Source organism: Girardinichthys multiradiatus, chromosome 2 (assembly GCF_021462225.1).
Source record: "Girardinichthys multiradiatus isolate DD_20200921_A chromosome 2, DD_fGirMul_XY1, whole genome shotgun sequence".
Taxonomy (NCBI): Eukaryota; Metazoa; Chordata; class Actinopteri; order Cyprinodontiformes; family Goodeidae; genus Girardinichthys; species Girardinichthys multiradiatus.
The window spans coordinates 9,066,460-9,092,574 of NC_061795.1; the positions used below are offsets into that span (position 1 = coordinate 9,066,460).

At 39.9% G+C, this 26,115-nt stretch overlaps 1 protein-coding gene across 9 annotated transcripts in view; it reads right to left on the bottom strand.

Annotated features, from left to right (window-relative positions):
- Positions 1-13,185: 13,185 nt before the first annotated feature.
- Positions 13,186-26,115, bottom strand: part of ptprz1a (protein tyrosine phosphatase receptor type Z1a) — a 191,532-nt gene continuing 178,602 nt past the window's right edge. For 5 of the 9 annotated variants that reach the window (XM_047388581.1, XM_047388611.1, XM_047388602.1 and 2 more), the window contains 12 exons: positions 25,701-25,835; positions 25,402-25,536; positions 22,478-22,641; positions 22,266-22,401; positions 18,767-18,913; positions 18,098-18,191; positions 17,874-17,947; positions 17,244-17,360; positions 16,157-16,312; positions 15,752-15,894; positions 15,499-15,646; positions 13,186-14,398 (listed from right to left, as the gene is read on the bottom strand). In XM_047388581.1, coding sequence (XP_047244537.1) covers positions 14,285-14,398; positions 15,499-15,646; positions 15,752-15,894; positions 16,157-16,312; positions 17,244-17,360; positions 17,874-17,947; positions 18,098-18,191; positions 18,767-18,913; positions 22,266-22,401; positions 22,478-22,641; positions 25,402-25,536; positions 25,701-25,835 — 1,563 coding nt within the window. In that variant the 3' untranslated portion in view covers positions 13,186-14,284. The remainder of the gene's footprint in view (positions 14,399-15,498; positions 15,647-15,751; positions 15,895-16,156; positions 16,313-17,243; positions 17,361-17,873; positions 17,948-18,097; positions 18,192-18,766; positions 18,914-22,265; positions 22,402-22,477; positions 22,642-25,401; positions 25,537-25,700; positions 25,836-26,115) is intronic. The other 4 variants (XM_047388629.1, XM_047388620.1, XM_047388573.1 and 1 more) reach the window with 2 other exon arrangements.

Sequence of the window (26,115 nt, forward strand, 5' to 3'; positions counted from 1 at the left end):
TTGCATGTTCTCCCTGTGCATGCGTGGGTTCTCACCGGGTACTCCAGCTTCCTCCCACAGTCCAAAGACATGCCTGTTAGGTTAATTGGTAACTCTAAATTGCCCTTAGGTGTGTGCATGGTTGTTTGTGTGTTGCCCTGCGATGGACTGGCGACCTGTCCAGGGTGTACCCTGCCTCTCGCCCATAGACTGCTGGAGATAGGCACCGGCTCCCCCGTGACCCACTACGATATGTTTAGCATAAAAGCAACACAGCTCATCACCCTGAACACACCATCCCCATTGTCAAACATGGTGGTGGCAGCATCATGGTTTGGGCCTGCTTTTTGTCAGAAGGGACAGGGAAGATGGTCAAAATTTATGGGAAGATGGATGAGGCCAAATACAGGACCATTCTGGAAGAAAACCTGTTGGAGTCTGAAAGAGAGACTGGGACGGAGATTTATCTTCCAACAAGACAATGATCCAAAACATAAAGCCAAATCTACAATGGAATGGTTCACAAATAAAGGTATCCAGGTGTTGAAATGGCCAAGTCAAAGTCCAAACCTGAATCCAATCAAGAATCTGTGGAAAGAGCTGAAGACTGCTGTTCACGAGTGCTCTCCATCCAACTTCACTGAGCTGGAGCTGTTTTGCAAGGAAGAATGGGCAAGAATTTCAGTCTTTCGATGTGCAAAACTGATAGAGACATACCCCAAGCGACTTGCAGCTGTAATTGCAGCAAAGGGTGGCACTACAAAGTATTAACGCAAGGGGGCCGAATAACATTGCACGCCCCACTTTTCAGTTTTTTATTTGTTAAAAAAGTTTGACACATCCAATAAATTTCATTCCACTTCACGATTGTGACCCACTTGTTGTTGATTCTTCACAAAAAATTTGAATTTTATATCTTTATGTTTGAAGCCTGAAATGTGGCAAGAGGTTGACCAGTTCAAGGAGGCCGAGTACTTTTGCAAGGCACTGTAAGATAAGTTTTTAAAGTAGCAGTGAAGCAGCCTCTGTAATGTGCAGGGGACGGTTATTCCACTGTTAAGCACAGTTGCCCCCTCTGAGTTTCCCCCTAGACCTTGGTACCTGCAGGAGCTGCTGTCCAGGTGACCTGAGGGACCAAGAAGGGAAGTAGTGATGAAGAAGCTCAGAGACATATGGCAGGGCAAGATCATTTAAAACTGAAAGTAAGAATTTTAAAATGAATTCTAAAATGCACAAGTAACCAGTGGAGTGAGGCCAGGACAGGGGTGAGGTGTTCCGTTTTTGGAGTACCAGTTAAGAGACGTGCAGCGTTTGAACCATCTGCATCCAAGAGAGCAAGGGTTGATTTACTGTACCACAAAGTCCGTTAAAGAAATCTAAGTGGGTCTAAAAACTGTGGATCAGTGTTTCAAAGAGTCGTTTGGACAGAAAAGATTTTACTTTTGCCAAACATGATAAAAGCAGGACTTTACAAATGCTCTAATTTGACAATCAAATTTAAAACACTGTCTTAATAAAACCCAAATCATTAACAGATGGTTTAAAATAAACTGCCAGGTGTCCCAAATCAACTTCTAAAGCATCCTTGACATTTCTGGACCAATAAATCTATGGTTGAATCTGCTGATGACAGGCTTTAAAAGCCATTCATCAGAGTCACATAAACAGTGATCACAGTGACTCATGAGATGAAAAGAGTGATCAGAATGTTGTTTGGAAGATAATCTGTTTAGAACAGAACCAGTAAATGTAACTGGTGCAACATTCTGACAGTTCCATGATCTCCAGCTGAGCGGTCATTCACCATGAAGAAGAAAAAAAAAATGATCAGTGTTGCTTCTGCTTAATTTGGAGGCAGCCAAGCAAACTAGGACACCAAGCAGGGGATAATTGGGCATGTAATTATTAAAAGTCAAAAATGTAAATGAAGTTGCAGATCTGGCAGCATGTCAAGACGATGTCTGGGCACTTGACCTATTTTCTGACCTGAAAAGACGCATTTCTGGCAGAGTCTTAGCCTGGATTAATACATAAGAAACCAAATGAAATAGCCAGTACATTGTAGGGATTATAATGCAGGACTCCATAAAGAAAAAAAGACAAGAGCCTTTTTTTGAGAGCATTCGTTTTTACCTTTTTACATTTTCAGCTTTGAGGTTTAATAACTTTTTGCTTGAACAAGAACACTGTATTTGTTTCACAGTACTATTACTCATAAAACCTCGCCTTCTAACTGTGTATATTACTTATTACCCTGTCTTTCAGTGTACAATTCTTTCTCTCCTAGACATATGTATTGGCTAAGATTTTACTGTGTGCTCTCTATTATACTCCAGACTTGAAAACTGTCTCAGAGCTTATCCACTTAGTTTTTCTCTCCTAGATGAAGGCGCTGAAGAAGCTACTACTACGCCACTAAGCACGGTGAAACATTTAAATTTTCTTTCACATAGAAAGTACTCCTGGTTCAGTGTTTCTGTGTTTTCTTTGTGTCTCTGCTCTATTCTCTCAAACCCCCAGTCTGTCATGGCAGATGGCTACTCACACTGAGCCTGATTCTGCTGGAGGTTTCTTCCTGTTAAAAGGGAGTTTTTCCTCTCCACTGTCGCTACATGCATGCTTAGTATGAGGGATTGCTGCAAAGTCAACACCAGTGACTGTCCACTGTCTCTACATGCTCATCCAGGTTAATTGAACCAACATGGCTCCCAGTTTGTCCTTTTTTGATTGACACCTATTTTTGACCAATTGCATCAATCTACAGTCTCACCAGAGCCAATCAGATCCACCGTATGTCAAGCAATACAAGTCCCACCTAGTCTCATAAATCATTTCTATCCTATCAGCTGTATCGCTGATTGTGATGCTACATCAGAATCAGAATCAGCTTTATTGCCAAGTTCGTACATACAAACAAGGAATTTGACTCCGGTACTCTTTGGTTTTGTTTTTGCATTACAGAATATACATATTTACAATGTACAATATACACATATATAAATAAAAAGGTGCATTTGCAACATCTGTATGCTGTTGTTTTGTACTCTATTGAATGTTCAACAGCGAAACAGCCTGGGGGAAGAAACTGTCTCTGTGGCAGCTGGTTTTAGTGAACAGTCCTCTGTAGCGGCAGCCTGAAGGTAAAGCTCTGAATAGTTTATGTGCAGGGTGTGTGGGGTCTGCAGAGATTTTAGCAGCTCTTTTTCCGACCCTAGACCTGTATAAGTCCTGGATGGAGGGAAGGTCAGCCCTGATTATTCTCTCTGCAGTCCTGATTATTCGTTGCAGTCTGGACCTGTCCTGTTTTGTGGATGAGCGTAACCACACTGAGATGGATGAAGACAGGACAGACTGAATGATGGCAGTGTAGAAGATGACCAGCAGCTCCTGTGGAAGGTTGAACTTCTTGAGTTGCCTCAGGAAGTACAGTCTCTGCAGGGCCTTCTTTCGAACAGTGTCTATGTGTGAAGACCATCTCAGGTCCTCAGAAATGGTGGTTCCTAAGAACCTGAAGTGGTCCACGGCCAATACAGTGTTGTTGAGGATGGTGAGGGGGGTGTATGGGGGTGGTGTTCTCCGAAAGTCCACCACCATTTTCACAGTCTTGAGTGGGTTGAGTTCAAGGTAGTTCTGACCGCACCAGTGGACCAGCCGATCCACCTGCTGTCTGTATGCAGACTCATCACCGTCCTGGATCAGTCCAATGACAGTGGTGTCATCTGCAAACTTAAGTAGTTTCACGGACGGGTCCGCTAAGGTGCAATCATTTGTGTACAGGGAGAAGAGGATTGGGGATAAAACACACCCCTGGGGGGCACCAGTACTTACTAATCTGGTTCGGGAGAAGATGCTCCCCAGTCTCACCTGCTGCTGTCGGTCCGTCAGGAAGCTGTTGATCCACTGACAGGTGGAGGCTGGGACATTGAGCTGGGTGAGCTTCTGGTGGAGGATGTTTGGTATGATGGTGTTGAAGGCCGAGCTGAAGTCTACAAACAGGATCCTGGCGGACGTCCCTGGGTGGTCGAGGTGTTGCAGGATGAAGTGTAGACCTAAGTTAACAGCATCATCTGCTGACCTGTTTGCTTGGTAAGCAAACTGCAGGGGGTCCAGGAGGGGGCATGTGATGTCTTTCAGGTGCTTCAACAACAGCCGCTCAAAGGATTTCATGACCACAGACGTCAGGGCTACAGGCCTGTAATCATTTAATCCTAGGATGGTGGGTTTCTTGGGAACCGGGATGATGGTGGATCGTTTGAGGCAGGAGGGGACCTCACATTTCTCCAGTGATTTGTTGAAGATCCTTGTGAAGATCGGGGCGAGTTGATTTGCACAGGCTTTCAGGCATGATGGGGAGACGTTACATACAGCTGAAGTATCACCAGTAGAAACGCTGTTCATCAGCTTCTCACTGTAGCTTCTCTTGGCTGCTTTGATCTCCTTTGTTAGTCTGTTCCTGGCCTGCATGTACAGCACCCAATCTCCTCTGCTGTGAGCTTCTTCCTTTTCCCTGCGCAGATTCCTGAAATGTGGAGTAAACCATGGCTTGTTGTTCCCAAAGGTGCAGAAGGTCTCGGTCTGCACACACATGTCCTCACAGAAACTGATGTATGATGTCACCACATCAATTAGTTGGTTTAAGTCAGTGGCTGAGGTTTCAAAAACAGTCCAGTCTCTGCATTCAAAGCAGGCTTGTAGCATCTGCTTTGATTCCTCAGTCCACTTTTTAACAGTGTGAACCGTAGGTTTGGAAGCTCTTAGTCTTAAACAATGATCTGAAAAACCCAGAGCAGTGGCTATACTGTCAATTTCAATGGCTGCATACATGTAGCCATTTAAATACCTATCATAGAAATCTACTGAATCAAGTCAAACTTGAAGCCTGCTGTAAAAGCGCAAACAGTGTTTTTTCTCTGAATATAGCATTACCAGAAGAGCTTTGGAGAGTTTTTTAAAAACAAATCATGGCAAAACATATTGTGAAGAGTAGCTAAACCCCTGATGAGGCAGTTAGAGAAGGGAGAGCAACCTTTCAGAGGAGGAACAGACTGAATAGGACTCTCATTTTGCCAGCTTGGTGGAGGAAGACTTGTGCCCTTTTTCCACTGGTTCTATTTTGGTGGCACTCCACTCAGCCTTGCTATACTCGGCACAGAACCTGTTGTGTTTCCATAGACTCACTGACTGTCTAGTGCACTGTGCCGCTATTAACATTAATGTGTGACATTGTCTCATCAACAGAGGCGGAAATCCTGACGAGGACACAGGAGATTGTGTCCCTGTCAGGGATTTACACAAACCAGCCAGACAGACATTGAATGATTTCAAAAAAAGATTCTTAATTTATTACAAAAAGTCAAAAAAATGTTTTGGGCCCAAAACAGAAGTCAGCATAACAGACTTCAACTTGGGTAGCAACACGAAGAAACTCAAGCTCAAAACTGACCTAACAAGCAGGACATTAGGTAAATAGTGGCTGATTAGACCACTGCTGACACACATAGGGTAAATGACTAACAAACCAAGATACAACAACTTAATTAACAAACAAATATTGGTCAAAATAATACTATAAATGATTTTTACATAAAACAAATACTAGTGGAACAGAACTAGCTGCCCAAAAACAGAAGAAAATTAAACAAATTAACAAATGACCCATCCCCTTACAAGCAAATGGTATGACCCCTGTGGCGGTTAAGCCGGCCATATAAGGAAAACAAAAGCAACTGGAAATCTTCTGTGTGGACCTCCAGCAGCAGGTCCAAAGGAAACTGGTAACTCAAAACAAAAAGAAATGAATCTGTTACATACATAGCAAACTGACAAATAAATTGAATATGTGCAGTGTAAATAGTCAACTACAAAGTCAGGCTAATAAAAATAATTTTAATTCAAAAAGAAAATCTAAATTCTCCAATCATTAATAAATAAACTAATTTTAAGAATGAACAGAAACAATTAGCCTACCATTCAACATCATCTCTGGTGCGTGCCAGTAGGAACAGCTGTCACAATCCCCCTCATGAAAAGTACAACTTAAGCTGTTTAAATTATAAATGTAAAATACGTCACTAATTGAAAGATCACGATCCCCTTATTTCACAAAATGTTTTTGTCCGCATGTCGTTTCCAACGGGTGCGGCTACCAGCAGCTTTTCTCTGCTGCTCCGTGTTTCAGTAAATGACTGGCTCACCCAATAAGGAAACTGCACCAACAAATAGGCGAGTAAGTCATTTATCACACCACTTGTTCAACAAGTACAACGTTGGAACATGAAAAGTGACATTTCTCCAGCTTCGTCCAAAATCAACCTGTTTTTAAGGTATTAACCATTGAGCTAAACTAAAAACAAGACACTGGGCAAGACACTTCACCCACGTTGCCAGCTGATGCCAGCTGATGGTGGTCAGAGGGCCCAGTGGCGCTGATTGTATGGCAGCCTTACTTCTGTCAGTCGGCCTCGGGCAGCGGTGGCTACAATGTAGTCTACCACTGTCAGTGTGTGAATGTGTGTATGAATAGCTGAATGACTCATTCAATTCAATTCAATTCAAATTCAAAGATACTTTATTGATCCCCGAGGGGAAATTAGAATTCCAGTAACACCCATCCAAACATACATCATGACACAAGACAAGGGGGGACGGGTCACCGAGGCTTTGCTGCCCACTCATCTTGCTAGATGAGAAAAGAGGCCACATTAGGTAAGTAGAGGGGAAAAAAAATCATATTTCACACTTTATCCTTAGCAGGATACAGTTTGAGATTGCAAAAAACCTCAGCACAAAGAAGCAACAAGTTGACAAAACAACATCATGCCGGTAACGGTGAAGGTGGTGTGAGTGGTGCAAATGTTTATCTTGAGCATGTGTATGTGTGCATGTGAGTGTGTGCAAGTAAGTCCATGAAGCACTGTCCCAGAGGCCATTGTCCTTGATGGTACGTTGGAATGTTCATCAACCGGCCACAAAGTTCTGAGCAGGTCCACAGATGTCCTCAGGGAAGGGAGGGGGCAGAGGGAGCAGAGCGTCATGTTTACATAACTTCCAGGAGAGGTTGAAGATAGCCAGCCATCAAGGCCGTGCAGGGGAGCCAGATTCAGAAAAACAATAAATATTTGGCTTAGGCTGACTCTTAATTTTCCGTCAGCCTTGAGAGTCTCGCTGGTGCTTCTCAAAGGCGAATCCAAACAGCCAAATTTCTGGTCTTTCGCCAGATCCGAGCGAACAACTTTCTCCAAGATTTATCCCATTTCACCCCTGAGTCCAGGAACCGCAACCTGCCTGCGATCCTGTGTAAGGATCACATCCAGTCTGCGATTCAGCTCACGTAACATCTCAGTCTGAGTGTTGATCGCTCTGAAGATCCCATCACACATGCCAGGCAGCCTCACAATTGCCAGAACAGCTGCTGACATTCTCTGAATTTCTCGATATGCCAGGTAACCGCTGACTCCAAAAAGCAGGAATCCTGATATCAAACATCCAATTATATACACATCTTCCACATCCTCGACTGACATTATTGACAGACACACAATCCTCCACTTCTGCCAGGAGTCCATCGTGTATCCGGAGAAAAATGTCCCGTCCGGGCAAGTGGGCTCTCCCGACCCCTGTCTTCTCGTTGAGAAAATTCGATCAATTGCATTGAGAGACCAGCTGACCAAATCCATATTTTGAAGAATTTGGAAGATATGCAAAAAGAGGCTCCAAGAAAAAGACAAGACACAGAGCTGAAGCAGGGCAGATATGGGAGGGCTGCGGGAGACAGAGAAAAAGCGTCCTCCTCCACCGAGAGCAAAAAAAAAAAAAAAAGAAAAGTGCAAAGCGCTTTACGGTCCCTGGGGACTTGATAAAGTGTAGGCCATTTCATGGTGGTATTATTTTGTGTTTTGGGAGAAATGTTTGTGCATCTGAACAGCTGGTTTTATGTGTGATCAGCTGGTTTAGGATGTTATAAATACAGCGCCCCCTATCTGCCTGTTATTCAGAAAGCTGACTTCAGGTCCTTTTTCTTTTCTTTCAGCCTTCAGGCATGGTTTATGATTTGTGAAAAATTTTGTGATTTGTGAAACTTTCATTTGATTTTTAAAAGTTCAATTGTACTATTTAGCATTTGGATCACATTAGAACTACTGTAGAATAATCTAGTCCAGGTTTGAAGAGTTTAAGGATTGTAGTTTTGCAGCGTGAGCATTTCAGGTTTCTTTTTGTTATTGTTATCAAATTGTAGTAGGCAGGACTTATATCTGTCTCATTTGATTTCTGAGTCCATATCTTTAGCCCTCCGTGTACAATTACATAAAAACAAAAACAAAAAAAATGCAGACAAGCGAAAATAGTTACATTTCAGTAGAATGCAACTTCAATTACTACAAAATAGGTACAGTTACAATAAGTTTGACTGCTCAGGTTAAATACACTGCCTGGCCAAAAACAAGTTGCCACCAAAAAAAAAAGGTCACACACTCTAATATTTCATTGGACCGGCTTTAGCTTTGACTACGGCACACATTCGCTGTGGCATTGTTTCGATAAGCTTCTGCAATGTCACAAGATTTATTTCCTGCCAGCGTGGCATTAATTTTTCACCAGGATCTTGCATTGATGATGGTAGAGTCTGACCGCGGCACAAAGCCTTCTCCAGCACATCCTAAAGATTCTCAACGGGGTTAAGGTCTGGACTCTGTGGTGGCCAATCCATATGTGAGAATGATGTCTCATGCTCCCTGAACCACTCTTTCACAATTCGAGCCTGATAAATCCTGGCATTGTCCTCTTGGAATATGCCCGTGAAGAAAAGATCCATTGATGGAATAACCTGATCATTCTGTATATTTAGGTAGTCAGCTGACCTCATTCTATGAACACATACTGTTGCTGAACCCAGACCTGACCACCTGCAGCAACACCAGATCATTGCTCTGCCCCCCAGGCTTGTACAGTAGGCACTAGCCATGATGGGTGCATCATTTCACCTGCCTCTCTTCTTACTCTGATGCGCCCATAACTCTGGAACAGTGTAAATCTGGACTCATGAGACTATATGACCTTCTTCCATTGCTCCATATCCAATCTTTATGCTCCCTAGCAAATTGAAGACTTTTTTCCAGTTAGCCTCACTAACTAGTGGTTTTCTTACGGCTCCACAGCTGTTCAGTCCCAATGCCTTGAGTTCCCTTTGCATTTTGCATGTGGAAATGCTCTTACTTTCACCATTAAACAAACCCGGAGTTCTACTGTTTTTTTTTCTTCGATTTGATTTCACCAAACATTTAAGTGATTGTCGGTCACGATCATTCAGGATTTTTTTCTGGCCACATTTCTTCTTCGAAGATGATGGGTCCCCACTATCCTTCCAGTTTTTAATAATGCGTTGGACAATTCTTAACCTAATTTTGGTAGTTTCTGCAATCTCCTTAGATGTTCTCTCTGCGTGATGCATGCCAATGATTTGACCTTTCTGAAACAGACGGACATCTTTTCCACGACCACAGTATGTGTCTTTCGACATGGTTGTTTTAGAAATGAGAAGCAACTCATTGCACCAGTTGGGGTTTAATAACTTGTTGCCAGTTGAAACATCCTCACCCATGCAGTAATTATCCAATGGGAGGCTCGTACCTACAGGGGTTGGACAATGAAACTGAAACACCTGCCATTTTAGTGTGGGAGGTTTCATGGCTAAATTGGACCAGCCTGGTAGCCAGTCTTCATTGATTGCACATTGCACCAGTAAGACCAGAGTGTGAAGGTTCAAGTAGCAGGGTAAGATCACAGTTTTGCTCAAAATATTGAAATGCACACAACATTATGGGTGACATACCAGAGTTCAAAAGAGGACAAATTGTTGGTGCACGTCTTGCTGGCGCATCTGTGACCAAGACTGCAAGTCTTTGTGATGTATCAAGAGCCATGGTATCCAGGGTAATGTCAACATACCACCAAGAAGGACGAACCACATCCAACAGGATTAACTGTGGATGCCAGAGGAAGCTGTCTGAAAGGGATTTTCGGGTGCTAACCCCTATTGTATCCAAAAAACATAAAACCACGGCTGCCCAAATCACGGCAGAATTAAATGTCCACCTCAACTCTCCTGTTTCCACCAGAACTGTCCGTCGGGAGCTCCACAGGGTCAATATACACGGCCGGGCTGCTATATCCAAACCTTTGGTCACTCATGCCAATGCCAAATGTCGGTTTCAATGGTGCAAGGAACACAAATCTTGGGCTGTGGACAATATGAAACATGTATTGTTCTCTGATGAGACTGTTGCATGCCCAGAGTGAAGCATGGGGGTGGATCAGTGATGGTTTGGGCTGCCATATCATGGCATTCCCTTGGCCCAATACTTGTGCTAGATGGACGCGTCACTGCCAAGGACTACCGAACCATTCTTGAGGTCCATGTGCATCCAATGGTTCAAACATTGTATCCTGAAGGCGGTGCTGTGTATCAGGATGACAATGCACCAACACACACAGCAAGACTGGTGAAAGATTGGTTTGATGAACATGAAAGTGAAGTTGAACATCTCCCATTGCCTGCACAGTCACCAGATCTAAATATTATTGAGCCACTTTGGGGTGTTTTGGAGGAGCGAGTCAGGAAACGTTTTCCTCCACCAGTATCACGTAGTGACCTGGCCACTATCCTGCAAGAAGAATGGCTTAAAATCCCTCTGACCACTGTGCAGGACTTGTATATGTCATTCCCAAGACGAATTGACGCTGAATTTGCTGCAAAAGGAGGCCCTACACCATACTAATAAATTATTGTGGTCTAAAACCAGGTGTTTCAGTTTCATTGTCCAACCCCTGTATTTGCTTAGTTAAATCCAGGTGGTGACTTTTGTTTTGGCCAGGCAGTGTATGTAGAGTGTTATCTTTAGAGACCAAGCTTTTGCATTTGCTCCAAAGGGTTGAACAACTCCACAGAAAAAGCCTGTATTAAAAGCCAGAGTCCAAAACACATTTATACTCACTGGCTTTTAATACAGCATGAGAGTTGACTTATGGATTTTTTTGGTCTCATCATGTTTTTAACTTTAAACTATTCTTGTAATTTGTTCTGTTCTGTGCAGCACTTGGGCCAACGGCAGTAGTAAATAAATATGCATATAAATTTGATTTGAACTACATCGTATTTAATTCGTGTGCACTTTACAGGTGTTTTTAGGTGTTTTGGGGAAAGAGGTTAAAAGGTGATAAGCATTTAATACGTCTTCATTTAGTATAAATTCCGATTGGCTGCTGCTAATCAGAATTTGTACTAAAGACCAACTAATCCACATTGATACTAAATGAACATACCAAGAGAGCTATCTGCGAGATTTTAAATATTAGCTGACATGGCATGTTTGCTGACCCAGAAGGCATGTAAATGTTTGGCAATTAAATGTTGACGTTTCTATCTATGATGCTCTCTGTGCTTTGAACAGAACCCTGAGACTATCACAGAGCAGGTGCATTTATACGGAGACTAGATTACACACAGGTGGATTCTATTTATCATCATTGGTCATTTGGAACAACATTGGATCATTCAGAGATCCTCACTGAACTTCTGGAGTGAGTTTGCTGCACTGAAAGTAAAGGGGCCGAATAATATTGCACAACCCACTTTCCAGTTTTTTATTTGTTAAAAAAGATTGACACATCCAATAAATTTCATTCCACTTCATGATTGTGTCCCACTTGTTGTTGATTCTTCATAAAAAATTTAAATTTTTTGAAGTCTGAAATGTGGCAAAAGGTTGAAAAGTTCAAGGGGCCAAATACTTTCACAAGGCACTGTATGATTGGATCACAGTGGCAGATAGGGAGTTTGTTTCTTTATGTTCCGATACACAAGTACAACTTCCTTCAAGAAATCCCAAGAGCCTATATTTAGTCTTCACCGTGACTGTTAAACTTAGTTTGTTCTAAAAAAGTACCAAACATAGACAGGCACATGCAGGAAAAAAGGCATGTTCATGCATAGATTACCCCAAGGACACAAACACAGCAACCCTTAACCTTTAATCTTTCAGAATAATGCTGCTTGTGAAAACAGACAACCACAAGTATAAAGTGGACTGTCTCAAATCTCTTTATTCTAAACACCACCTGTCTGGCACATACAGATTGGAAAACAATCACAACATGATCTAGGTGCAAATGCTACACAGGTTGACTGAGCTCAGGCTCACAGCACACAAGAGGGGTGGTTTAGGGTAGATAGGCACAGGGGGTTCTTGTTACCCTTACCTGTCTAAGGCTAAGTTACACATCATGGAGACCAGACTGGTCTGTGAAGCATGAGGTAAAGGGTGAAGGTGAAGGGTTTTAAATGGGTATTTGGGCAACACTACTCAGGGCTTTGACAAAAAGGACACAAATGATGTGGTTAAATATATATTTTATTTTTATTGAAAGGAAGAGCTACACTATTTCACTAATAGTATTGGGAAACTGCTCCATATCATTGGGTTCACGTATTCCTATGACTTTCATGACTATGTGTGTCATGCAGACTGTTTCTACAAACATTTGTGAAAGAATGGGTCGCTCCTCCGCATATCAGTGAATTCCAGCGAGGTACCATGTGAGGATGCTACCTGTGCAAAAAGTCCTGCTGTAAAATTTCCTTAGTACTGAAAATTCCACAATTATGGGGGGCAAAGATGAACAAAAAAACAGAAAAGAATACTGTCACTTTAGGTCATCATTATGTTAATATTGTTTATTTGGTGTCAGATCCAAGGGTCTTTGACCGTTCTGTCTAAAAGCAGTGAAGGTTGCTGTTAAACAACCTTTATGTTTCTTAGTTATTATATTTCTATATATGCCCTACCGATATCCGATATCAGAATCTAATTTATTTATTGGCCAGGGTTGTGCACACTAATTTATTTATTGGCCAGGGTTGTGCACATCTATCTATCTATCCAGCTATCTATCCAGCTATCTATCTATCTATCTATCTATCTATCTATCTATCTATCTATCTATCTATCTATCTATCTATCTATCTATCTATCTATCTATCTATCTATCTATCTATCTATCTATCTATCTATCTATCTATCTATCTATCTATCTATCTATCTATCTATCTATCTATCTATCTATCTATCTATCTATCTATCTATCTATCTATCTATCTATCTATCTATCTATCGGTAGTTAATTTGAATTAATTACAGAAAAAAACGCATCAAAAAATGAAAGCATTTTATTAAACTGTGTGATTTAAACCCATACAGTCATATGAACTATATGTACTGTTACACTCCTAATATATCTATATCTATCTACACATAGACATGCAGGTGTGGGACTGGCTAGAATATCTGTAGAAATATCCATATTAATATATGATTATTGGGTTTATCGCCCGCCTGGAGATAGAAGTGTGAAGTTTTTTTTTGTGTCCAATATGTGTATGGTCTGCAGAGAGATTAGCTCGTTTCCTGCACTAGCCCTTAGATTTAGTCTTTTAGAAAAATAATCTGTTTATTCTAAAAGATGTGAAGATAGTTACATAATGCAGGATACCAACTGCTCATAGGTTCTCAAAACACCTCCACTTTTAAACAACTAGACAATACTTTAAACACATTAATGAATCAACAAGCTTTCTGTTTGCAGTTCTTTCATTTAATCAATGTAATCCCCTAACTAAGAATCCCGCAATGTTTGACATGCAACTAAAAAACTACACTTATGCAACACATTTAGTCTGTTACAAAACTGAATAGAAACACATCTTCAGCTAAACAGTCAGAATCAAACCATTTAAATGCACTAAAAATATAAAATCTAGAAGTATAAATAGAAATTTGGTTCATCAAGGTGATTTACCATATTATTATTATTTACATTTGATTGTTTTATTCCACATCCTGATCTTGTTTAGCACACTTTTGCTACTGTTGCAGTTGTATTCACAGAATAGATTCCAGTGGAAAAGAACATCTGATGTGAAAAAGTGCAGATTCCATCGTTAGGCTCAGTGCCAATAAATATAATGTTTAGAAAGAGTTTAGTACAAATTCTCATGCCAGTATATTAAAACATTGGACAGTCAATGTACAAAATGGAACAAAGTTTAAACTACAAGAGAAAGAATACAAAAGACACACAATATAAAAGCAGGAAGAGTCCAAATTCAGCAAACTTGTTAAGAATGTGCCCGTCTTAAACTAGAAAGCACAGAACGTCCTGCACAAAGAGGAATATCACAAAAGTCTGTCAACAGAGATTCTATTCATGCTTGAAGAACATAAAGAACAACTTGTTTTCATAAGGCCTTTTTTTAAACAAGAGATTCAAGGCTGTCAGTGGTGGTTCCGGAGAACAGGAATGTTTTCTCATCTTCTTGTGTCCCGATGATACTCAGCATGGCTTTATACAGGAACTGGTAGTTCTCCTGCAAAAAAACACTAATCAGTCTCATTGTAGTGAATACAGTAGGTTCACTGGTAGGTCATGTCATTTAAACCCAGGTAGCATCAACTCAGAGTTTTATCATTTTGTTTGGTTTTCATTAACAGACTGGCAAGCTTTACAAAGTTTGTCACATTACAACCAAAAGCTTTAATTGGATTTTATTTTGGTTATATGTCATAGACCATCAGAAAGTTGTGCAGAACTGTAAAAGCATTTTTTTTTTTCAGCACTATTGGCTTTTATTTTTTGACAGTTGGTAGAGAGGAAAGAGGAGTAGAGAAAGGGGGAGACATTTGGCAAATGTCGCCAGGTCCGGGACTCAAACCCGGGACGGCTGCTTCGAGGACTGTAGCGTCTATATATGGTCGCACGCTTAACCCCTACACCACCAGCACCGTACCCGCAAAAGCAGTTTTTTAAAGTTTAGATTTATCTCCAACAGGATCAAATGGGTCACATCTTGACATATTACATTTCATTCTTACACTTCTCTTCTCTTCTGAACACAATTTCTTTTTTTTATTTCAAAGTAAACAATTTTTTGTTGTCAATAATATTTGTGGTGTTTTAAAACAAATCAGATTTTGTTATTTTAGTTTTGGATTTTAAAATTAGTTTGTATGGTCTCTCCATACAAACATGTTATTTATTAATCTTTTTTTATTCATCACTTTCTGCGTCATATTTATTGTTTTATGTCACTTTAGTTTGTGTTTCCCCACACTTCTACACTGTAGCCCACATACAGTAAAATCAATGTACAGAATAATAAAAATAAGGTTTTCTGATTTAAGACAGGGCAGCAATGAGCTGTGCCAACATTCTATGAACATATTTCACTTTTGGTTTTCAATAGATTTTATGGTTTAGGATCACACCAAGGAACCTAATGCAAAAGGAACCCTGACCAAGTACTGAGTGCAGATACAGTACAGCACATTTCAATAGTACAGTACTGTTTAATAGTCCCACATTAAATTATATTGAGATGTGTTTGTGAGTTAAACTGCATTTATCCTTTCAGATATGACTTAAAATGTTGCCCAAAGTGTGCAACAAACATCAGTTTGATAAACTCACTTGGAGACTTACAACATCAACGAAGACTCTCGGTCTCAAAAGGTTTATCAGTCTGGCTGCTTGGAATACGTCAGCTGAGCCCTCAGCATCCAGCTGCTGCTTCAGGGAAGACAGAGCACAGAACGTTCCTGCTGTGACTCCGCCCACACTGAAAAGATAGAAACATTTGGGTTTCTTGGTAAAACATTTCGGAAATAGTAAGACCCAAAACATTCTTCAAATAAGCACGCCAAGTGGTTAGGCAGGATCTTACTCATCATGGACCACAGTTGGGCAGTCCTTGCCCGCTCTCTCTTCATTCACCAGGCTGATGAGCTCGAAGGTGTTACTAATGGGACTGTCAGGGTTTGGCCAGCACGGGGCGAGGAAATGTTTTACCTCAAGAATGAAGTCATCCTGTCCAGATGAGAAGAGTCGACATGAGAACGAAAAGACTTTCACACACAGTCTTTCTGGGTTTTAAGAAAAGTTTCAGTACACCGATATTCTCAGATACTTTTGTAAAATCTCTCGGCAGAGTAACATCACTACAACAGTTTATTTTGTTCATGTAAAAATATAAGACCTCAGATATTTTAGTTGCTTATTAAACACCTATTTACAATTAGCACTATTAACTGTTTTAATAACTTTATGGTGCAATGGAAGCTATGCTAACCTTTGCTGCAGTTAGTGTATATTCCCGGACCACCAGCATGTCCTCATTGGATAGACAGATGTGGGCCTCACTCCTCTTGATGACAGTGAACATCGTGAAGCTGAAGGATTGCTCATTGCTGGGCCAGAAGGCACAAAGCTCTGCCTCCTCCTTTGTCTGTTGATATAGAAACACAAAAAGGTTCACTGAAGGCTGAGGTCTGTACATTATGAGGTAGCAAAAAGTAACACATCATTTATTGTACCCTCATATATGAGGTTCTTTATTAGGAACAGCTGCTCGGTTAGTTGTTATCATAAATAGTGAATCAACCAATCACACGGCAGCAGCTCAATATATTTAGGGCATCTAAACAAGGTGAAGACGACCTACTTAAGTTCACAGTGAGCATCAGAATGAGGAAGAAATGAGATTTAAGTAACTTTGAACCTGGGATGGTTGTTAGTACCAGACCAGCTAGTCTCAGTATCTCAGAACCTACTGATCTACTGGGATTTTCACACACAACCATTTCTGAGGTTTACAGAGAATAATCTAAAAAAGAGAAAATACCCAGTGAAAGGCAGCTGTTTGGAAAATAAGCCCTGTTGATGTCAGCATAGGATGGGCAGTGTGGTTTGACATTTTATAAAGACAAACAGCAGCTCAAACAAGCGATGGTTCCAACCAAGGGATGCAGGGCACTATTTCTGAATGCACAGCAAGTGGAACATTGAAGCAGATGGTCTACAACAGCAGAAGACTACACCAGCTGGCACTCCTGTTGGCTAAGAATTGGAAACTCGGGCTACAATTCAAATTAGACAATAACAGATTGGAAAAATGTTTTCTGGTCCGATAAGACTCAATTTCAGTTGAGGGATTTAGACGTAAATAAATAGATGAGATATGAAATAATATATTAAATATGGCAATTAAATATTACAGTCACCATAAACTGTTGTTGTTCTTATGAAATGGAGAGTGTTTTGTCATTGAGTCCACAGCTGAACAATCCTAAACGTCTCATGCTGAAGTAACCTTTTAACATTTTTGGATGTATTTATCCTCTGGAAAATATCACTTGAAATGAAATGTTCTTGCTTACCCCAGGCAGTGAGATGATGACCTGGATATTGTGATCCCATATCATAGTCCAAAAGTCCTTTATGGTGTCAGGCAAAGGATTCTGGGTAATGATGAACTCTCTAAATAGTCTGTAGCCCTGCAAAACAAAACCATACCTTTTATACGAGGGGAGTTAAACTGCTGATAGCTCAGGAATATACCTAAATATAATTTGATTGCTCCATGACAGAACAAATAAACCTATGAATCATGATGGGCGTATGCTTTAACAGAACAAACCAAATTACTGGTTTCATCTACAGTTCCTGTCAATAATTTCTCTAAGAGAGGAAAACAGTTTGCATTGATTTGATTTATTAGGAACAAGTTTAATATCAAAGTATGAAAAAGCATGTTTTACTCTTCAAGTGTCATTCACCTTGTACTGTTGAAGCATTGGTGGTAATCCAACAGCAATCAGTTCTGGGCATTACTGTGTTCACAGTGATGCAAAAACAGTGAAGGCTGACTTTTATATAAAAGTAATAATGATGTTTAACAGGCGCTATTGTCAGTATGTTAATATAAAGAGATTAAATTGCTCTGGGAACCCTCATTAAACTCATTGTCATCTTCTCATATGAATCTGGCTGAGATTTGCTGATCTTACAGTGATGTATGAGGCATTGATGTAGTCTGACGTCTCTCCAGCCGTTGGAGACAGATGCACTCGCGACCTCTCCGCTACAATAAGAGAGGAGAGATGAGGTTAATTTCAGTGGTGGTTTATGTTGTAGTCCAGTGAACAGGAATTGAAATGGAGGGATATAAACTTCTGATTGACACTGATGTCATTTTCCAGCATGTTGTGGCATTACGACAAGTCTGTCTCACCAGGTATCACAGAGCAGTCTCTGTTCTTGTTAGAGTTGTTGTCCTGCAAAGCGGTGGAGAAGTCATCCTTATTTACTTCAGTGTGACATATCAGCTGTAGAAAACAGAAAACACCTAAGCTTTAGGTTCTTTTAAATGCTTATAGAAATGAAAACATAAAAATTTCCCATTTATTTCTTTCATTTTCACTCTAATGGGCAGCCATTTTCCTGTCCAGCGTTAGACAGAAGTGGGGCCGCATGTACAGAGACTTCTTACTAAAACATGGCGTACATTTAAGTCCAGAAAACTGCATTTGCACAAAAAAATTCAGATGTATGTAAGCATGACTACACATGGATCCAAACGTATTTTGTTTGTACATCCCAGTCAATATGCACACCCGACACCTCCTTTGAGATGTCCTCATTTATAGCTAAGCCCAAAAAACAATATATTCTTTTATTTACATTTGATTTAAAATGGCATATCAAAAATGATTTATATTTCCTCATTAATTAATATAAAAATCTTCAGCAGGATCATATCAGTCCTTATTATTGCTGAGACGGTTTTTGCATGTTTTGGTATTTTAATGATTTATCTGATGATGAGCTCCAAGTCTTTGAGGTTGGAAGGCCTCCCTGCCATCACCCTACTCTCCATTGATTGTCTAATGAGTCAGCTCACTTTGAACTGTTTGCCCAGGAGTGTCTTCCCAGAAGGCCCTGGAGTCAGCAGCTCATCCACATATCTGTGCAGGTGGGCTGTCACTACCTCAGTCTCTCCACACAAGATGGCTTCCACCAAAGCATCATGGATAAAAACATATTGTTCCTGCAGGGGGAGTACACATACTTCAGTTGGTGATAATGCTACTTTTGTTTTACTGAATAGACATTAGTACAAAAAACAAAATCAGTATTAGACTTTTTTTCTTTAATGACCAGCTTTTTCTATTCAGAAATGTAAACCAATCCATCATCTGATGTCAGCAACAGCTTCAACATTGTTAAGTCAAAGATAGAATGAAAACTCAACAGAATACACCAAAATAGCTTTTCCTATAAGATCCAAACAGCAGAACTATTTAACCAATTTGAATAATAAACTAAATGTGACTGCATTGTTTGATAACTTGGATCAATTGGAATTATTACTTGATTTATGTACTTAACTTGGAATCTGCATGATTTGATTGACATGACTTGGTAAAGTGCCTTGAGATGACGATGTGTTGTGAATTGGCGCTAGATAAATACCTTAAATTCAAATGAATAGAATACCCCGTAACAGACGTAGAAGTCAGGTTTTAAAATAAAAGATGCATCCACAAAGGATTGGTCTTTCCAGGTTACATCAAGTCTGTGGTGTTAGACTATTTGTTTGCCACTATGTACCCCAGTATCGTCTGCTACTACTCCCAGCATGAATTGCAGCTAACAGGAAGGGGCGTCGCAGCTCTGATGTCACAGTGAGCTATATGAGAACACGTGAGACGCTCCACCATTGCTTTTTCTCCTGCTGGAAACCGAGACGCAGTTACCACACAACTGAGGCGCGCATCATTCTGGAGAAGAAGCTCACACGTTGGTTTTCATTCATTCTCCTCACTGGCCAAACTCATTAAAAACTGAATGGTCTAAAAGCTTACTGGGATAAGAAGACCAGTAGGTTTACCTTACCGATTGAAGGCATGGACCTGACACGCAACTCAAGAAAAACCCACAGAGGTTTTCCAAGGAGAAAAACATTTCCTCTTTGTTTTTGTTCCAGTTGACTGCTGACGGTCTGTCATATTTCTCCTCCTTTTGCCAAAGGCTGTCTTTAAGTTTGTTACGGACGCCTAACGAATCTCCCCTCCCTCTCCCCCTGCTCCAGAGAAGACGACACCAAGTAATCACGTTTTGTTTTATTTGTATTAGAAATAGCTTGGGCAGGATAGAGTAGGATTTTAGAGCGATTTAGAATCACCACTTATAGTCCAATGTGTTCTAAGTTGTATGTGCATGAAATGTCTTATTGTAACTTTGATTGCTGTTGGACTCTGAAGCCGCTGTGCTTTGTAGCTGTGTGTGTCTCACTGTTTTTGAACACCTGAGCGCAGACTCAGGTGAACTTAAAGTTGGACTGCTAGAACCTCATGGTGAAAACTCACTATTCCTGTCTTCACTCTTCGTGTTTTTCCACTGGTTGCCGCCTAAACGTTTTATGACCCTTTGTGTTTCACTGAGCTCCAACTTTGAGGGTTTTATGACTGCAGCCTGGTGGAGGCTGGTCCCAAAGCTTTGCTCAGTACCATATTTTCTCTTGTTTTTGCCATAACTGCTGGTTTGACTTTCATACACACTCAATGTTGTTTTATCTTGTTTAGTTAGTTATTTTACCCCTTTTGTGTAGAACATTTGCATGCTTGATTAGGTGAAAATTGTTGAATCAGAATAGCGAGGTGTATCAGGGCTATTGATTTAATAAATATTCACATAAATAAAGAGAAAGCGTTTGTGTTTATTTTGAGCAAAACTGATTCAGCTGTCAAAAATAATTTCAAAGTTCCCCCACCTTCGGTGAAGCAGTTGATTAAACAGTGACATCTAGCTAATGAGAATTTTTTAAGAAGTTAAGAGTCCTTTTATTTTGCAGGATGTCTGGATTTTTTCAAAGGAATGTTTGCCTGCGTGAGAGAATTGAAGACCTATTAATAATGAGATTTTCCCACCAGATTGTCAGAGATATACTGATGTTGATGCGTTTAAAACAGCTATGGTGCTTAGATAAAGGGCTGCTAAATGGAATGCCTGAGATACAAATTTCCTTACATGGCGTGTTCAGTTTTTATTCATAGACTGTTTAATGTATTTTTTCGAAATTAATTTTTAAGAAATGCAAACTATTTGACAGAAAATAATTTTAAAAAATCAAGATTTTTAATCCTCCTAAACCTTTAGCCTTTTGTAAAGTTTTTAAACTTATGCGTGGAGGTTTGGATGCCCATAGAAATTTTTGATAGGGTAGAATCTAAGCAAGTAAACTAAGTCTGGGGTAGTTTAGGTGAGATAACAGAAATGACTGACTGAATTGTTAATTTTAGGGAGGATCATCATTTTAATTGCAGACACTCTTCTCATGAGTGACTAAGGGAGAGTTCTCAATCCTTTGTTAATTTGAGTTATGGGATTTCATGTAATCATGTGCCAGCTCATTCAGCATATCAGACATATTGATGCTAAGGTACCTAATGTTTCCAATTTGTAAAGAAATGGTTGGAGAGATATTAATATTAGATGAGATAAGAAGGGCCTTGGACCTGTTCCAATTGATACAGTAGTCTGAAATTGTTCAGAACTTAATTAGGGTCATTTTCTCTAAAACATTACAAAACATCATCAACATATAAACAAATGTTGTGGATTATTTTAGCTATTTAAAGTAATTCCAGAAATACTTTTGCTTTGGTGAATTACAGTTGCCAGTGATTCAATGAACATAGCGAATATTTGCAGGGAGCAGTTGACAACCCTGACTGGTGCATCTTTCAAGAATTAAACTCTGAGAAATCCAGTCATTTGTTAATACACAAGCATTAGGATGGATGAATGGGTGAATAACTGATTGTAGTGTAAAGCGCTTTGGGGTCTCTGGGGACTTGACAAAGCACTATGCAAGTGCAGGCCATTTACCATTAGGTGGGCTATATAGTAATCCAAATTTGTGCAAGGTAGCAAATAGAAATGCTCAATTAACCTTAAAGCCTTCTCTGCATCTAGTCAAACAATTAAACCATTTTTTTAAATGTTGCAATAGTCTTTTAGATCAATGACTCTTGTCGTATTATTTATTATATACAGATTGTAAATAAACCTAGCCTGATCAAGACTGCATAAATATAGAAAGACTGGCATTGAGAAGTGTGATCGCTATGGTGTATCAAAATGCTGAAGATGTATCTTTTTCAATAATTTTGTTAAGGCTGCTGGCATAAAATTTTATGTTTGTTTATATGTTCTAGATAGAGTAGAAAACTGAAACAGGAATTTTCTCTATCTAAAGGGTCTACAACTGTTTAGTTGAAAAATGCATTTTTCTAAGCAGATGACACCCACTAATACTATACTGTTAAAACTACTAATTTCTGTTGATCATCAGTATCAAATTATACATGTGTCTGAGTAGAGAGTTGAGCTGCTACCTTAGTCTGAACCAGGTAGTTTCTCTGAGTGCGGATGTGCTTCAAGAAGCCTGTAATGTTGACTGCTCCTTCGTCCCTCATCTGTTTCAGCATGCTATCCAGGACGATATATGTGCCTGTCCGACCAACCCCAGCACTGCAAAGCAAAACGAACGTTAAGTTATGGTTCCTCAATCAACTCAAGTTAGGATGACAATGAAACTTTATGTGACCTGCAGTGCACCACTATTGGGCCCATTTTGTCTGTATTGGCTCTGGATGACTTGCGGACAAAGCTGAGAAGAGGCAGAGACAACTCTGGGACACTCATATCGGGCCACTGGGTGTACTGGTATTGTGTCACTGTTCGCTCGTTGCTCCACTCCTTCTTTGAGCTCTGCAAATGGAAGATACAAGAGGAACTCATTAACTGCGAAAAACACTGTATTCTCTCATAGTTTGGAAACTTCAGGCATGTTGACGTTAGCTTTATTTTTTTTAAGTGGTCTCACATTTTCCCCAATCATCCTGACGCTGTGATACACGGTCGAATTCATGGTAGATTCGTTGATAGTGGAAGGCTGTATTTTTAGATTTATAGTAAAAATCTTTTCTGGTGTCTAAATAATTAAATTTTAGACTCATCTTTCAACAGAACATTAATCCAGAAGTCCTGGTTTTGTCTTTGTTCTTTCTGGCAAACATTAGTCCAGTTGTAATGTTGTCCTTAGAGAGCAAAGGTTTCTGTCTTGATCATCTTCCATGAAAGTTAAACTTGTTAATTCTCTCTCTGATTCTACAGACATGCACTTTCACATAAACCGTAGCAAGAGCTTGCAGCAGGTCCCGTCATGACATTTTAGGGTTACTGGACACTTCTTTTAGCATCTTGCGTTCTCTTATTGGGGTGAACTTGCTTGGACAATCTGCCCTAGTCGTTGGCAGTTGTTTTGAATATCCTCTACTTGATGACTATTTTCTATACAGGCATGGCTTTCCAATTACATTAAAAATTACATTTTGAAGAAAAAAAAAAGTATTTTCTTCAGTTTGTGTTGGTTATTTACATCATTCGAATTTCTGATTTCTGTTAACATTGATTTTTAATATCGATCCAAATATGTTGAAAAGCCTGTGTCAGGGTGTTCTTATTTGTTCATGGAAGTAAGTCCACAGTGCCTCCATAAGGAGAAAAAAAATGTCAGACTAAAGAGGAAGACAGAGACTGCTGAAAAAGTGGCAGATATCTACAGCTCTTCTTAAGCTTCACTGTTGAAAACCAGTCGTTTTTGTGCAATACTACTGTCTCATATTTGTTAAAGTGAAACCTAAACAATAAGTATACAAGTTTTCTTTCTTTGGAAACAGCAAAAACAAGGACACCATGACTGTTTTGAAAGAATTAATTTAAATTCAGTTTTATTTATATAGCGCCTATTCACAATACAAGTGATCTTATGGCACCTTACAAAGACAATTCAATCGAATCATACAGATTCCAAGTCAAGTACAAACATTCCAATTAATTCTAACTATCGAACTGTGCAGTCAGATTTAGTGTATTATTCAAATTGTTTAAAAGGTTTTCTATCTAAGGAAACCCAGCAGATTGCATCGAGTCAGTGACTTGTAGCAGTCATTCCTCCTGGATGAGCATGTAGCGACACTAGAAAGCTGCTGACATTGACTTTGCAGCAATCCCTGATACTGAGCATGCATGTAGTGACAGTGGAGAGGAAAACTCCTTTTTAAAAGGAAGAAACTTCCAGCAGAACCAGGCTCAGCGTGAGCCTGTTTTGGTGTCACCTTATAAAGTTGCACGATGAATTACAGCGTTAAGCCCTTGGTAGTTCTGCACATAAACATTCTGCTGTATTCGTTCGGTACATGTGTTTACCAAACTGACAGAGCTGTACTGGACACTTTTGGTACGAAAATATGTACTCTTACACATAAGTTTCCACCTGGTAAAAATTTCATTTCAGACAGCATGGGATAAATTTCTACTGTTATGCCAATCATACCAAGCTGTAATTATCCATAAATCCTAATGTATCCAGTAAGTTCCAAAGGCTACAGGCATGTCCTGAAGAAAGCAGTATTTTCCACCTATCCATTATGTGCAATTATTGTTGTCTTTTAAGTTTATGTGGTCTGTTTTTTTCTTTATTCATAGAAATAACATCTTGCATTTGTGTTTAGTTGTGTCATCTTCCTGGATATTTGAGAATCAGCTGAGCTATTGCTGCCATTGACTTCATGTTCTCTGTCTATATATGATACTTACCTATGTTTCTCTCCTAGATGAATACACTGAAGGAGCTACTCCTGCCATCAACCCTCCACTGTTTCTTTGACATAGAAAGTCCTCCAGGACCAGTCAGTAGTGATTGATGGCCCCTCACACTGAACCAGATTCTGCTGGTGGTTTCTTCCTGTTAAATAAATTTGTTTCCCTTTCCACTGACATCACATGCATACTCATTACGAGGGATTGATGCAAAGTCAACTGATTGAGGCAATCAACTATCCACTGTCGCAACAACCTCATTCAGCAGAACGAATTTCTGCATAGTCAGGGTTTCACTGCAGTTGGCTTGGTTTCGTTAGGCAGAAAACATTTTACCAGTTGGCATAATAAACTTAACTTGACTGCATTGTTTTGTAACCAGGATTCAATTGGAAAGAATGTAGCTGACTATAAATCCATATACAGAAGTTGATTCAGCCAACTATATATTTCTATAAAAAAAATGAATCTGTTTGCCTTGTAAAGTCCCTTTTGAACACAACAGTATTGCTAGATATTGGAGGGCACAGTTTAGTTCTTGGTGGCCATATGTTAAACTTGTCATCATAAATTCTGACCTGAATGCACTTTATTTGCTATGTCTTGAATTTTCTTTCCAACATTCAGAACACAGAAACATAATAAAAAAACGTATCTGCATTAATAGTAGTGCATTAGCAGTCATTGGTAGGGCAATGCTCAAATGGATACATTTAGCTTCGTATCAAATGGATACAAAGCTAAACCACTAAAGGAGCCTGAAATTTTAAACTCACATTTCACACAGACATTTATTTTGGTCACCTAAATATATTTAGTTAGAATTTGCTGATAATTAGTAACTAAAAGCTAGTCCCACCGGCTGACCTTTTTGGTGAGGATGTTCCTCACAATGAATGTCGTCTGTGTGTAGTAAGCTTGGACTTTGGAACTCTTTATAGTCACAAGGAACTGCCCGTATTCCTCCTGCACGTCCGCTGGCCAGTACTGATCACACTTTCTCTGAGGGGCACACACAACACAGAGAGACTGCATAACACAGAAATTATACAATTTTTGTCTTTCAACCATGTGCCTTAGGTCTGATTTAGTCTCTTTGTTGGTACAACAGAAGATCTGATAAGTTTCCTCCAGTGGGACGAATCCCATATATACTGACGACTCACCCGTCCATTTTCTACCAGGTTGGTGATCATGACAATGATGTGGACATTCTGCTCCCAGATCATCCTCCAGAAGTCTTCCGTACTGGACCTCAGAGGGCCCTGAGCAGCAATGTATGACCGCTGCCTCTTATAACCCTAAGGAACACAGAATACCTGTCTCAGCATGGAAAAAAAACTTTAGACCCACATTTATAACACACTGTACTGACAGCTACTTTTTAGGCTGTTAAAGTAGGGGAATTCTCTTATTTAGACTAATAAGCAAGGGTACAACTGAGCATGAAAAATATACCTAGAATCTCAGTAATTTATTTTAAATTAAAAATTTCTTGCCATGCGTCCAGTACAAACCAAATACTTCATCCTTTTCTCATCAAAATAATTCCAATCACATTGCAACACATTCTGAAAGACT